This window comes from Cydia pomonella, unplaced genomic scaffold, assembly GCF_033807575.1.
Source record: "Cydia pomonella isolate Wapato2018A unplaced genomic scaffold, ilCydPomo1 PGA_scaffold_167, whole genome shotgun sequence".
NCBI lineage: Eukaryota > Metazoa > Arthropoda > Insecta > Lepidoptera > Tortricidae > Cydia > Cydia pomonella.
The window spans coordinates 327,054-340,197 of NW_026907809.1; the positions used below are offsets into that span (position 1 = coordinate 327,054).

Below are 13,144 nucleotides of genomic sequence, written 5' to 3' on the forward strand. Positions count from 1 at the left end.
AAATACCTTTAGTATACTCAAAATACAGCCACCTATTACTTTAGATAGCTTGATTCGTGTTAAATTACACATTTAAAAAAATTGTATAGTGATTTTATAGTGATGAAAATATCTTGAAAATCCACCCAAAAACCTTCGTTGGCGTTCGTTGAATTGGTGTGTATGCACCATTAAATGTAGATTAAAATACCATAGACGAGCCTAGCTTTTTCATTGGTCGAAATTTGAAAAAACATAGACAATAGAACGTCGTAAACGCAACAGCTGAAACTACCAAAATGTGTGTTGTCCGTTGACGCTGGATAACAATTTCGAGGGTGATTTTGAATTTATACGGCACATTGTCTAGTCTACACGCAATATTTCAATAAATATGTGCCCTTAGAAAAAGGAATTACGCATTTCCGTTTTACTTGCCATTATTTCCGTTAACGGCTCGCGTTTAGCCGGATCTGATCAATCGTCAATAGTTGTTTACGGAAGAAGCGGGGACAATGGCATCATTCAGAATTCACGAAGATCAAGAAAATGCTTCTCTGGCGACCAGAAAAGAAAATGCCGATGTATTTTCGGCGGCTCAGCGGCGTGCTCTCGGCGACCTCAGTCATTTCGCCTGCAATCAGAACCGGAATATCAAATTGGTAAGTACGATTATCAGTCTTTAAACAGGCCATCGGGTGTGATTTTTGCTAATTTATCCCTATTTCAGGCCGGATTGACAAATGGACCTTGCAAAGTCCAAGATGAGACACGGACAGTGCGTCAAATTAAAAATGAAAAGAATATTGTACCCCCTGTGGCGCAATTTCGCGCCTTCAGCGTCTATGAAGACAAACCTTCGGAGGTGGAAGTCAAGAAACGCGAGCCAACTTTCAAGCCCTTCGTTGCCAAGGACACCAAAAAAGAGAGTTTCTTCATCAGCGCTGCAGAAAATGTGCGCGCCCTTTGCTCTCAGGTTGAGAAGCAGTCAGATCGGCCTACTGAAGCACCTCCAAAGAGGTAGGGTTTGTAAACATAACCTCATTTCCTTACACACTTGTAATTCATATTTTAAAAATGACTTAGGTTGGAACCACACCCTAACCTCTTTAATATAGACCTTTTGCTAAATTTACCACCTTGAACAAGCCATTTCACCTCTGTGAGGCTAATTACTCCTTGATGCAGAACTGATGACCTTGTCAAATCTACTGACATGTATTTGGCTTATAGTATTATGTAGTTTACATTAGTAAAAAAGTGCTTGTATTGCTTAAATAATATACATATTCATCATTACTTAGATAACTGCTGACTCGAGGCAAATGTAAATCTTTTTATTGTATGATTTTCTTCTGAATCATGTGCACTTGTTTAAAGTTTGTAGTTGCTTTATATTCTTAAAAGGTAATAATGAATTTGGTTCTTCAATTTGTTAGACTGCCGTTGCAAGAGAAGAAAGATGTGGTGGAATCACCCATGTCTGTTGGAGATGCCAGTATCCTTTCATCAATGTCAATATCCAAGAATGAGAGCAACATTCTTGAAGTTACTCTTGAAGATGATGAGGAAGATACAACTACTGCACAGACAGATAGAGAGATGTTCTTTCATGTTGTGGAGTATCGGCAGGATATTTATGAATACATGAGAGAAATTGAGGTAAGTTTATTTGAAGTACATAAAACATTACAGTATGCAAGGTACTATTTCCAGACTTATACTGTCTATGATAGGTCCTGTGGGACTTCAAATTATATTACTTGTAGTGATTCCAAAGTATCAATTACTTTTTTTAGGGTAATGGTTGTATTGTATAAACAGCCAAGCCAGTCTAAATATTCTATTTGTAAATGTGTTATTTTTAGTGCTCAATGAGAAAAAAAAACAGCTTATGTCACTTATTGCTATTAATATTAACAGCTATTATCTAATAGATAAAGAACCTTTATCTAATGTTATTACGAGCCTCGTCTGCCAACAAACCATACTCTGGTTTGGCGAAAGGTGTGATTTAGTTTTAAGGTTTAATTTTTGAATAAACATTTATTTTATTTATTTGAGCTGACATCATTTGTTACTTCAAAAATACAAATTCTAACGTATCTTCAGATTCAGATTAAATGTTTATTAATATTTACATTATTTACTACCTCCCAAGACATTAAAATATCAATTTGATGTATTTAAAAAGCACATTATTTTAATCTACTCATATCTATGATCGAAATTATTTTATCTATAGGTACACCACTTTCCTAGTTGACACTGACCAATGAAGTAACTTTTGTAAGATAACCCCACGTGAGTTCATATTTATTAGAATATTTAGACAAAAGTTTGAGTGCAGCCGGGAGGTTTGGCAGTTTTTAGGGCGAAACCAAACCTGCCAAAACTGAAACCGAAACTTCGGTTGGGCACTATCTATAATAAGTGAAGAAACTGTTTGCCACCAGGTGGAAATAGGTGCATCATATAAATCAGTCCCATTTGTCACCACCTCATGTACGGCGGTGGTCACGTCAGAGAGACAAATGGGAATACACCAAAATATGATATGTGGCCAAGTTCCATTAACAACATGTATTCACTGCCTTCATGTCACTGTCTCTAGGTTGAAGCTTTGTAAAAGATATTAAACAACTATTGCAAGAAAACACATAAATCTCTATTTATAATTTTCCCAGGTAAAGCACAGAGCAAAACCAGGCTACATGCGAAAACAACCAGACATCACCTATGTGATGCGTTCAGTGCTGGTTGACTGGCTTGTGGAAGTGTGTGATGAATACGGCCAGCAGAGTGAGACTCTACACCTTGCGGTTTCCTACGTCGATCGGTTCCTGTCCTACATGAGTGTGGTTCGCACGAAACTGCAACTCGTCGGTACGGCGGCCACTTATATTGCGGCGTAAGTAGTTTAGTTCAGGTCACCTCAAACTGTAAGAAGGTTGGCAAAAGAATTTAGAGCAATAAGTATCAAAGGTTATCTATAGTGCTCATAAAATTCAATTTGAGTAAGCATTTCTCTGTGATGACCTGTATTTTATGTTAAATAGTATAAATTTACAAACTGACATGGAACTTTAGTTATTTTTCATTTTCTTAGTTTAGGCAAGGCTACATTGTTGTCAGCAAGTAGTTTCTGCCATAAATGATGGTTGGATCGTGAGAGATGATGTGAATAATAATGAGATTATGGGTGACACAGAAATCGAATAAAAAGACACTTTGCGACCAAGGGCACGCAAACGAATGGCTCTTATAACAACCAACAAGTACTTGAAAATTAACTTAATCTTGTTGGCACATGTGGTACATTGCTGTCCTGTTTGGTGACATTACTGTTACATCTGTAGGAAATACGAGGAAGTGTACCCGCCGGAAGTGTCAGAATTCGTGTACATCACGGACGACACGTACACGAAGCGCGAGGTGCTGCGCATGGAGCACCTCATCCTGAAGGTGCTCTCCTTCGACCTGTCCACGCCCACGTCGCTCGCCTTCCTCTCGCACTACTGCATCTCCAACCAGCTGCCCAAGAAGACCTTCCATTTGGCGGCTGTAAGTCCACATTATTTGCATCATTTTGATTGCCTAATTCCTTTTAATTTCTGAATTATATTTGTTGTATTTTATTGTATACTTAGCTATATTATACCTTAACGGTTTTATTGTATTGTATACTTTTACAATTTTGAAGCTTAACATGTAGATCGTGGAAATTATTAGAAAAATCATTAGTTTGCTTCGCATTACTTTATTGTTAATCTTCGCATATACTAAAAATGTTCACAAACATACACATAATTTTTTTCTCTTCTTCGACATAAGCTTAATTGAAGGAATAAATACCTATGAATATTACAAACACTGCAACTTGCACTAGCTTTTGCGTAAAATGATTTCCACAATAAAAATTATCTTATCCTTGGGCCTGGGACTCAAACTAGGTTCATATTAGAGGATTCCATAACTTTAGTAGAGATTTAATGGTACTAGTGGGCTTAGCACATGAATACCCGTATTTTTATAACAGTATTATACCTCGCGCGAGTCAAGCGTTAAGCCAAAGCCAATGAGACTTGAAGGAACTGTCATAGGGACCATCATTCGGCGCAAGAGGTATATTTAGAGGCTCATTTAGACGGTGCGTGAACTCGCATACGAGTTTCATTATATTGCGGTATTTTATCAGTCGGCTGAACTGGCAAAACTGGTAACTAAATTCGCAAGACAGGTTCGTGTGCCGTTTAAATAAGGTGGCGAGATCACAGCGTTCCTGTGCTATGCCTACTGATACAAGGAAAATATATTTAGAGCAAGTATTGTCTGCAGTACATCGCGGAGCTGTCGCTGCTGGAGGCGGACCCGTACCTGCAGTACAAGCCGTCCGTGATCGCGGCCGCGGCGCTGGCCACGGCGCGCCACTGCCTGCACTGCCGCCGCTGCGACAAGCCCGGCGACGACACCGATACTATTCACAGCGTGAGTTTATTGTGCTCATATTATATAACTATACTGTCAACTATGATAAATGGGCGGCGCGCGCGTTTTCCTCGCCTGAGTGCGCCGCCTCGGCCGAGGCACGTCTACACTGGCCGGTTTGAGCGCGAGGAAATTGCCTCGCGCTTATGCTCGCTCTGTGTGGACCCGGCTATTAGGGATAAAATTGCCAAACGCTTAAAAGCGCCTTTGTTTACCCTCCTCTGGGTTGGAAGGTCAGATGGCAGTCGCTTTCGTAAAAACTAGTACCTACGCCATTTCTGGGGATTAGTTGTCAAGCCGACCCCACGCTCCCATAAGTAGTGACAAAAATGCCGGGACAACGCGAGGAAGAAGAAGGTTTACAATGGATTTTACTATAGTTTCCATTCTGATATTGAACTCGAGAGACCATAAATAACGACCCTTTTATCTCAATAAAATTGTTCAGTGCAAGTTACCTCAAGAAATACTTCAAGTTCATACTTAGTCGTGTTTTTAATAAGTTTTGCTTTCCTCGTATTCGATTTCTTTTTGTTTCAAATTTTTATTTTTTATTCTTGTCGTATTACGTCATCTCAGTACTAAGAGAGCGTTTGGAAACATTTCAGTTTCGATGAAAATTTAGGCTTTCTTTGAATTTATGCCTTGACTGTGTTATCAGTTGTGTTTAAGTTATTGATGCACATGAAGTAAAAAAGCCAGACCTGAACGTAGCTCAAGTGGTTTTAGGGCTGTGACGTTAATAAGGCGTTGTTTACCTCTACTTGTGTTACTGTTACGTTACAGTTTCTGGTTTCTCGACCTTTTTTATTTCTCGAGGCACGGGAATTCGCGACCAGGATTTTTCGAGTTACTCGAGTATCTCGAGAAATTTTGAAAGTTTCAAAAAACACCATATTATTTGAGTTTTTGCTTTATTACAAATCAGATTCATAGAAGTCGTAGGTGAGTTCAGTAATAATTAATAGGTAATTTTTTTTAGTTACTATAAAATTGCACTTAATAATCAAAAATTTAACAACAAACAAAAAAAACTATAAATGCCTAAACCTAATCGTATAGGACTGACCGTGACGTAATTTGCTAGTATTTGAAAGCGTAATTTGCTAGTATTTTATGTACTTGAAAGCGGTGGTGGGCGAGGGGATATGACGTCCGACTTTCAATCCGGAGGTCGCGTCAAATCCTGGCTCGTACCAATGAGTTTTTTGGAAGTTATGTACGAAATATCATTTGATATTTACCACTAGCTTTTCGGTGAAGGAAAACATCGTGAGGAAACCTGCATACATTTGCGAAGAAATTCAAAGGTGTATGTGAAGTCCCCAATCCGTATTGGGCTAGCATGGGGACTATAGCCCGAGCCCTCTCGCATATGAGAGGAGGCCTGTGCCCAGCAGTGGGACGTATATAGGTTGAATTATTATTATTTATGTATTTACATAGTGGTGGTGGGTAGTAAAACACTATTGCAATACATAACTCTGTATTGCACACCTCGAAAAAAGAAAACGGAAAGTTATACGATTTATAAAATAGAAATTGTTTCTCTATTAGTTCTGGTGCTTTATTTCATTCATGGTGTGAAATGATTTATGATATACAGTGAACATCCCTATTATCTTTTTTGAATTCCACTAAATTAGTCCATGGGTGTACTTTGTAATGGTTGTTCTATTTATTTTTCACGCCACTTTTCGGGAATGTGGCCATTGATGGTCTAAAACCAAGCTGGAAAGTAGGCAATTGGGACCGTGCGAAGTGCATGGTGGGGGTTAGTAAAGCGACCCCAGGGCATAAGGTGGTCCGGAGGGCGCCGTGGTGGAATGTCATCGATCCCAGTGCGCCCTCATAAACGGCAAAGTGGGTGAAACGCCGGAGTGGGTTTAGTGGGTAGGGCCAATTCTCCCCCCCTCTTGCCAGGAGAGGGGAAAGAACTAACTGCGGATAGCGTCTTAACATTTCGTACAAGTTATATGGCTCGAAATGAAACTTTAATTTACGATTACTCCTGAAATAGTCTTTAAATTGTATGGTGTAAGAGATCAAACATTGTAACCTGTATGAAATGCTTAATGTAAGTAGCTATGCAAATGCCACATATTATGTGATTTTTTTCTAGAAGTTAAGAATGGGTATAGTAAGTTATCCTTAAAAGATGGACATTCAACATCACGGACTTTTTTGTAGACCCATGAAAGATAGACAACCCCACCCATACATTGTGTTGTTATAGCTCAAACGGATTAGGCAGCGTATTCGATTAAAGCTCATAGCCAGCGTGATTTTTTCCGACAACATCGTTATATTTTTGACGTTATATGTTTGACGACCGGTTTGGTCTAGTGGGTAGTGACCCTGCCTACGTCAAGTCAAGTCAAGTCAAAATATTCTTTATTCAAATAGGCCTAGCAACAAGCACTTTTAAATCGTCAAATTTTACAAATATCATCTTAATCTAAATATCAGAGCAATTTATTGATGCAGTTATTATTGTTCTAAAAAAAACATTGAACTATTATAGATATGGTAAACTTAATAATAAGAATTTCACAAAAAGATCGTCAAACATCAAAATTGTATAAAAATACTAGTCTAGAACCTTTCTAGAATAAAATCTAAATGTCAAAAAATACGGTATATATATACATTGAATTATCAATTTCATCATTAATAACATAACAATAAATAATTCATTCTTTACAATCACACTTAATCCCACGGTGTTTCATCATTCATGTAGTCTTGTGTGCTATAATAGGCTTTAGAGATAAGCTTACGTTTTACATAATTTTTAAATTTACTAACAGACAATTCAGTTATAATATTAGGAAGTTTATTGTAAAATCTTACACAATTACCCATGAATGATTTCTTAATTTTATGGAGCCTAGTGAAGGGCACTGCGAGCTTATGCTTATTTCTAGTATTAATATTATGTATTTCACAGTTTTTCTTAAAACTGGCAATGTTTTTATGTACATACAGAATATTCTCATAAATATATTGACAGTGCACTGTCATTATGTTAATGTCCTTAAACTTATCTCTAAGTGTGTCTCTATGGTACATTTTATATATTGCACGAATAGCCCTCTTCTGCAGAACAAAAATGGTATTTATCTCTGAAGCACTACCCCATAGTAAAATACCATATGACATAATGCTATGAAAGTAACTAAAGTAAACTAATCGAGCTGTTTTCACGTCTGTTAACTGACGGATCTTGCTCACTGCAAAAGCTGCAGAACTCAGTCTATTCGAGAGATTAGCAATATGGGGACCCCATTGTAGTTTAGAATCTAAAGTTATACCAAGAAAAACTGTGCATCTACTAGTTCCAATTCCTCATCCTTGACAATGACACCTGTTTGCTCATTCCTTATGTGACTTGTAACAAACTTAATGCACTTAGTCTTTTTCTCATTTAACAATAAATTATTAACATTAAACCAATTTACTACTTTAGAAATAGCATTGTTTACATCACTGCAAGCTTGTTGCTGTCGTTTGACTTTGAAAATAAGTGAGGTATCGTCTGCAAACAATACTATGTCATGGTGGGTCTTTACAAGGTAAGGCAGGTCATTAATGTAGATAAGGAACAGGAACGGCCCCAATATTGATCCCTGCGGTACACCCATAGAGACCAATGACCCCGGTGATCGCTGTCCACTCACATCAACCCTTTGTATTCTACCGTGTAAGTAAGACTTTATGAAATTCAGTGCCGAGCCTCTTACTCCATAATAGTGCAGTTTCCTGATCAATGTTTCATGACAGACGCAATCGAAGGCCTTAGATAAGTCACAGAAGATACCTAAAGCATCCTGTGACTCCTCCCAGGCATCGAAGATCGGTTGCGTCGTCGGAAAAGCGTCGGTTGTTGAGCGACCCCGTGTAAAACCAAATTGTTTGTTGTGCATTAGATTATTAATGTTAAAATGTTTCAATAACTGACTCAAAACTATTTTTTCAAAAATTTTGCTGAATGTTGGTAACACTGATATCGGTCTAAAGTTAGTGGGGTCGGATGTGCTACCTGATTTAAATAAAGGAGTGACTTTACTATGTTTCATTAGATCAGGAAACTCACCGCAGTCAACACTGTTATTAAATATAACTACCAGGTCAGGCGCTACAACTTCTATTAAGGATTTGACAGTATGAACGGAGACTCCCCAAAGGTCACTAGTTTTTTTTACATTAATTGATTTAAACGCCTTTAATATATATCTGAGGCACTCACATGTTCAAAATTAAGGTTTCTAGTACATTCTGGGACATTCTCTTCTAACAGTGTAACGGCAGACGAGGGTGATGAATTTAAGTTCTTAGTTGTGGAAGCTGGTACCTCGGTGAAGAATTTTTCAAATTCTGTTGCTACATCTAAACTGGAATCTACGATTTTGTCATCAATTTTTAGTTTAAAATTTACGAAGCTGATGGTCCCGGGTTCAAATCCTGGTAAGGGCATTTATTCGTGTGGTGAGCATGGATATTTGTTCCTGAGTCATGGGTATTTTCTATGTATTTAAGTATTTATAAATATTTATATATTATATATATCATTGTCTAAGTACCCTCAACACAAGCCTTATTGAGCTTACTGTGGGACTTAGTCAATTTGTGTAATAATGTCCTATAATATTTATTTATTTATATTTATTTATTATTTTATTTATATTTCAAACAATTTACACAAAACCTTAAGTTATATACCTAAACCTTCCTCAAGAATCACTATTGATAGATGAAAGTCGTATGAAAATTTGTTCAGTAGTTTTTAGATTTGGAGTACTCTTATAAGATGTAGTGCATTGACATTTTCCCCTATACTTGCGGACGCTAGGTTGCGTGACAGTCGTGCACATAGTGGATAGGCTGTAGCACCTGAACCACCACTACTACAATGTTTCATTGTTATTTTCATCTGTCATTGGTGCGAGTAAAAGGTCTTTTTTTGGCGCAACTTTTTCCTTCAAAAATAAAATTAGGTTATTTATAGGACCAATTACTTGTTTAAAAAAAGAAACGTCAAAACCATTCAGTTCACGCTTAAGGCGTTTTTACTTTTGTGTTTTTTAGCAAACATGCTTCTAAGTTTAGAACAACGCCTCTTAAAAGTGATAAGAAAAGTAAATAAAAAGGGCGGGATCGGAAAATACTTACTGAATTTAATAGTTTAAATTGTGTTTGCCTAAAAATACAAGAAACACGTACCTACGCTATAAAAATGAGTTCTTCTAGTGAAGAAAATATAAATGTTCCTGGCAAAAATACATCGCTTTCTTTCAACAATTGTCCTTACGCAAATATAGATATTAATTTCTATTAAAGTACTTATAGTTATGCACATGTTTTCTTATTTCCTCGCAGTAGTCGTGAAATGCACTAAGTAATGCCTCGGCCGGAAACGCTATAGATGGACTCGTATTATTTGAGGGCCTCAACTAACGTGTCTGCACCCAAACTCAGACGTCCATCTTTGAGTGGTTTTCCGGCCTCTCCTACAATGTAGTATAGTGGTATGTATGGGTATGAATGTCGTGCGCAGGAGTGCTTGTCGGCGGCGTGGCCCGCGGCGCTGGCGGCGTGCGCCGGCTACAGCGCCGCCGAGCTGGCGCCCTGCCTGCGCGAGCTGGCGCGCTCGCACGCGCACGCGCCGCGCCAGCCCTACCAGGCCATCGTCGACAAGTACAAGACCAACAAGTCAGTATCACCATACACTTGCTGTACCATCAGTTGTACCTTTTTTTTTCCTGAGACTGTATTTTTTACCATTGATGTGCGATGTGCCGTCGGATGGTTTCCAAAACTTCTAAATTTCCACAAAAAAAATATCGGACCCTCGGACCCTACACATTTTTTATCAGGACTTAAATTTTCCAATTCCAAAATGAAACTTTCCTGTGAAATTCCGAAAGATTTCTAACATAAGATTCTGATAATATCAACAAATCAGAAATAATTAGTTATTTTCAAAGCATGTAAATCTTATTTTTTGATACGCTTCATAGCATATTTTTGAAAAACAAATTATAGTTAGTTATTTTCCCATCCAAATTAACTAAGATTCATTTTGGGACATAATAATACACAACAAAGGCTATTCCAAGAAAAAAAAAAACAATTTAAGACCAATTTCTATGGAGGCCGATTTTTAGTCCACCGTGGCGCCGTTACAAATACACGCATACTTATCCTTTCTCGCAGGTTCGACGGCGTGTCGGCGATAGCGGCGCGGCCGCTGTGCGCGGTGGCGCCGTACGTGCCGCCCGCCGCCGCCGCCGCCTCGCGGGACAGCTCCCGCTCGAGCTAGCCCGCCCTCACCGTCTCAAGCTGACGTCGTCCGCCCCGCTGCCACTGGTCTACGTTTTCATTGGAGCAAACTGACAGGTGTAGTTTTTAGCATAAAACTATACTGTGACGGCGGGAGTCTACCCGGTCCGCCGGCTGCCGGGCCTGGTCCATTTTACCTAAATTAATTTGTGAGTTAAACAATTCTTGTTAACGGAGATGGACCTCTTGTCCGGTGCAGACTACGGCGCTAAATTAGTTCTCCTTATTTAAAATTCCTATTTATCTAGAGCGGTGTCCGTGGTGACCGGAAAGCGGCATGCGCGTTTCGAGGTTCCGTCTTGGAAAACATTTAAAAACGAATGTTGAAGCGATATTTAATATGGGTATTTAATAAAAAGAATATTATAATTAAATCCCATCGAGGTTTAGTGTCCAGAACGCGCTTGGTCCGTGATTAAGGGGTAATCCTCATCGCATAAAAATATAACACTACATAGTTTGCTCCAGTAAAAAAAGTTGAAAAACAGTCTAAAAATATTAGCAAGGTGACATTGGCCACTTTCGACTTAGTACGTTACTGCTACGAAGACACTTTCGAATCTTCCTCAGATTATTACGCGCTAACTGTCGTCCCTTTGCTTCTTAATTAAACGGAAAACGGTTTGCGTTCCACGTAGTCGTAACGAAGAGTCGAAAGTTTTAAATGTACTGCCTGTTAATTAAATTTAGAGTGGGCTAACATTTCATACAAATCTGGTGTTTCTAAATAGATGTTCCTACATTCGTAAGATACTGGCATATGTTATTTTGTCTACACTTTATGTGCATGTAATCATGTTAATTTAATGGTATCAATTCCTATCATGTGAATATCATTTTTTTATATTTTGATGTTGTCTTCGCCGAGTTTGTATGAAATTGTATAACTCTCATAGGTGTTAGTAGTACAATTTCGTCGGTCCCGGGGTCATAATGGCGCGCACCAAAGTTCCCAAGACACGTACTTCCAGATCTAGAAAAGCGCTTGGGACCAATTTCTACGGAAGTGACAAGCTATAAAGTATTGCATATCCTTCAGTACCTGGCAAGTAACTATACTAAGACTCCATGTGGAGCGCGGGTTTTGTAATACACGCTCTTCGCTATAGATTTAGATAAAATATGACTGACTTGTGACTTGAGAGTGACCCAGTAAACTTGCATTTACAAATATTATACAAGTACTCGTATTGAAGCTAACGTTTCAGTTCTCTATATATTGAATGTGTGAATTGGTTTGATAGTTCTAGTATTAACAGTTTCCTATGGAAATTCAAATGAAGACTACTGTTGGTTTGTGCTAAAATGTAACATTCATATGTAAGGTGCGCCGTGAGTAGTACTCTGCTACGCTTTGTAGTACCTTTAGATGCACGAAATAGCTAAGATCACATTGTACAGATTTAATTTTAAGTGTTATAATTTTTATTTTGTAATACTTTTGTGTTCATCTATTTTACAGTTTTCCACAATTTTTCCGCGTTCATTTATGTGTAATTCTTCCATTCTAACATCAGCTTCCGTTTATTTGGGTTTTAAGCTCAACATTTGTGTCTTCAATTAACGAAACTAGTCCTCAAGTACTACTTTGGTTAATTAAGAAGACATACTCGGAACACAACATAGACTCATAACATGTTCAACACTTGCAATCTGAACCTCTAGTGTAAATTTATTCGATAGCGTAACGTGACGTACGCGTTTGCGTTAAGTCTCATTTCGCACGGGATATTATTTAAGACCAAAATGTACAAATGGACATGATTCAATGGAATAAATGATATGATATGATTTAGAAACAGCGTGCCTAGCGTGACGTTTTGGAAACTCAAAATCCCATACAAAATGAGACTAAACGCAAACGCCTACGTCACGTCACGCTATCGAACAAATTTACACTAGGGGTACTGAATTATTATGCCAAAATACTATGAAACCGCGAGTTACAGTTCAAACCTAAATGTTTGTTAGTAAATTATTATTTTTGAGACTTAAGGTATGTTTAATATTGCTAATTAGTTTATAATGTAATTTAATATAATATAATCGCAATTTTGCTCGAGTTTTACACTAAGGAGGGTAAGTACCTATGAGTATATTGATAATATATATTGATATTTTGAAATACTCAAATGTGTTTTACTTCCACAATTTAAATACAGTAAATTAATTTTCCAAATTAAAAAAGCGGCCAAGTGCGAGTCGGACTCGCCATTGAAGGGTTCCGTACCATTTATGACGTATTAAAAAAACTACTTACTAGATCTGGTTCAAACCAATTTTCGTTGGAAGTTTGCATGGTAATGTATATCATATATTTTTTTTAGATTTTTCA

General features: G+C 37.9%; 1 protein-coding gene across 1 annotated transcript; it reads left to right on the forward strand.

Annotated features, from left to right (window-relative positions):
- The first annotated feature begins 241 nt into the window (after nucleotides 1-241).
- Nucleotides 242-12,936, forward strand: LOC133533458 (cyclin-A2-like). The gene is made up of 8 exons (XM_061872443.1): nucleotides 242-641; nucleotides 710-999; nucleotides 1,419-1,641; nucleotides 2,667-2,890; nucleotides 3,339-3,543; nucleotides 4,318-4,467; nucleotides 10,025-10,179; nucleotides 10,684-12,936. Exons 1-8 carry the CDS (start codon nucleotides 495-497, stop codon nucleotides 10,787-10,789), a joined length of 1,500 nt encoding a protein of 499 aa, XP_061728427.1. The 5' UTR covers nucleotides 242-494; the 3' UTR covers nucleotides 10,790-12,936.
- The last annotated feature ends 208 nt before the right edge of the window (nucleotides 12,937-13,144 follow it).

Coding starts and splice junctions, on each gene's coding strand:
- LOC133533458 (XM_061872443.1), top strand. CDS start 495: ATGGCATCATTCAGAATTCACGAAGATCAAGAAAATGCTTCTCTGGCG. Junction 1,642..2,666: donor AATACATGAGAGAAATTGAG/GTAAGTTTATTT, acceptor TAATTTTCCCAG/GTAAAGCACAGAGCAAAACC. Junction 2,891..3,338: donor GCGGCCACTTATATTGCGGC/GTAAGTAGTTTA, acceptor TTACATCTGTAG/GAAATACGAGGAAGTGTACC.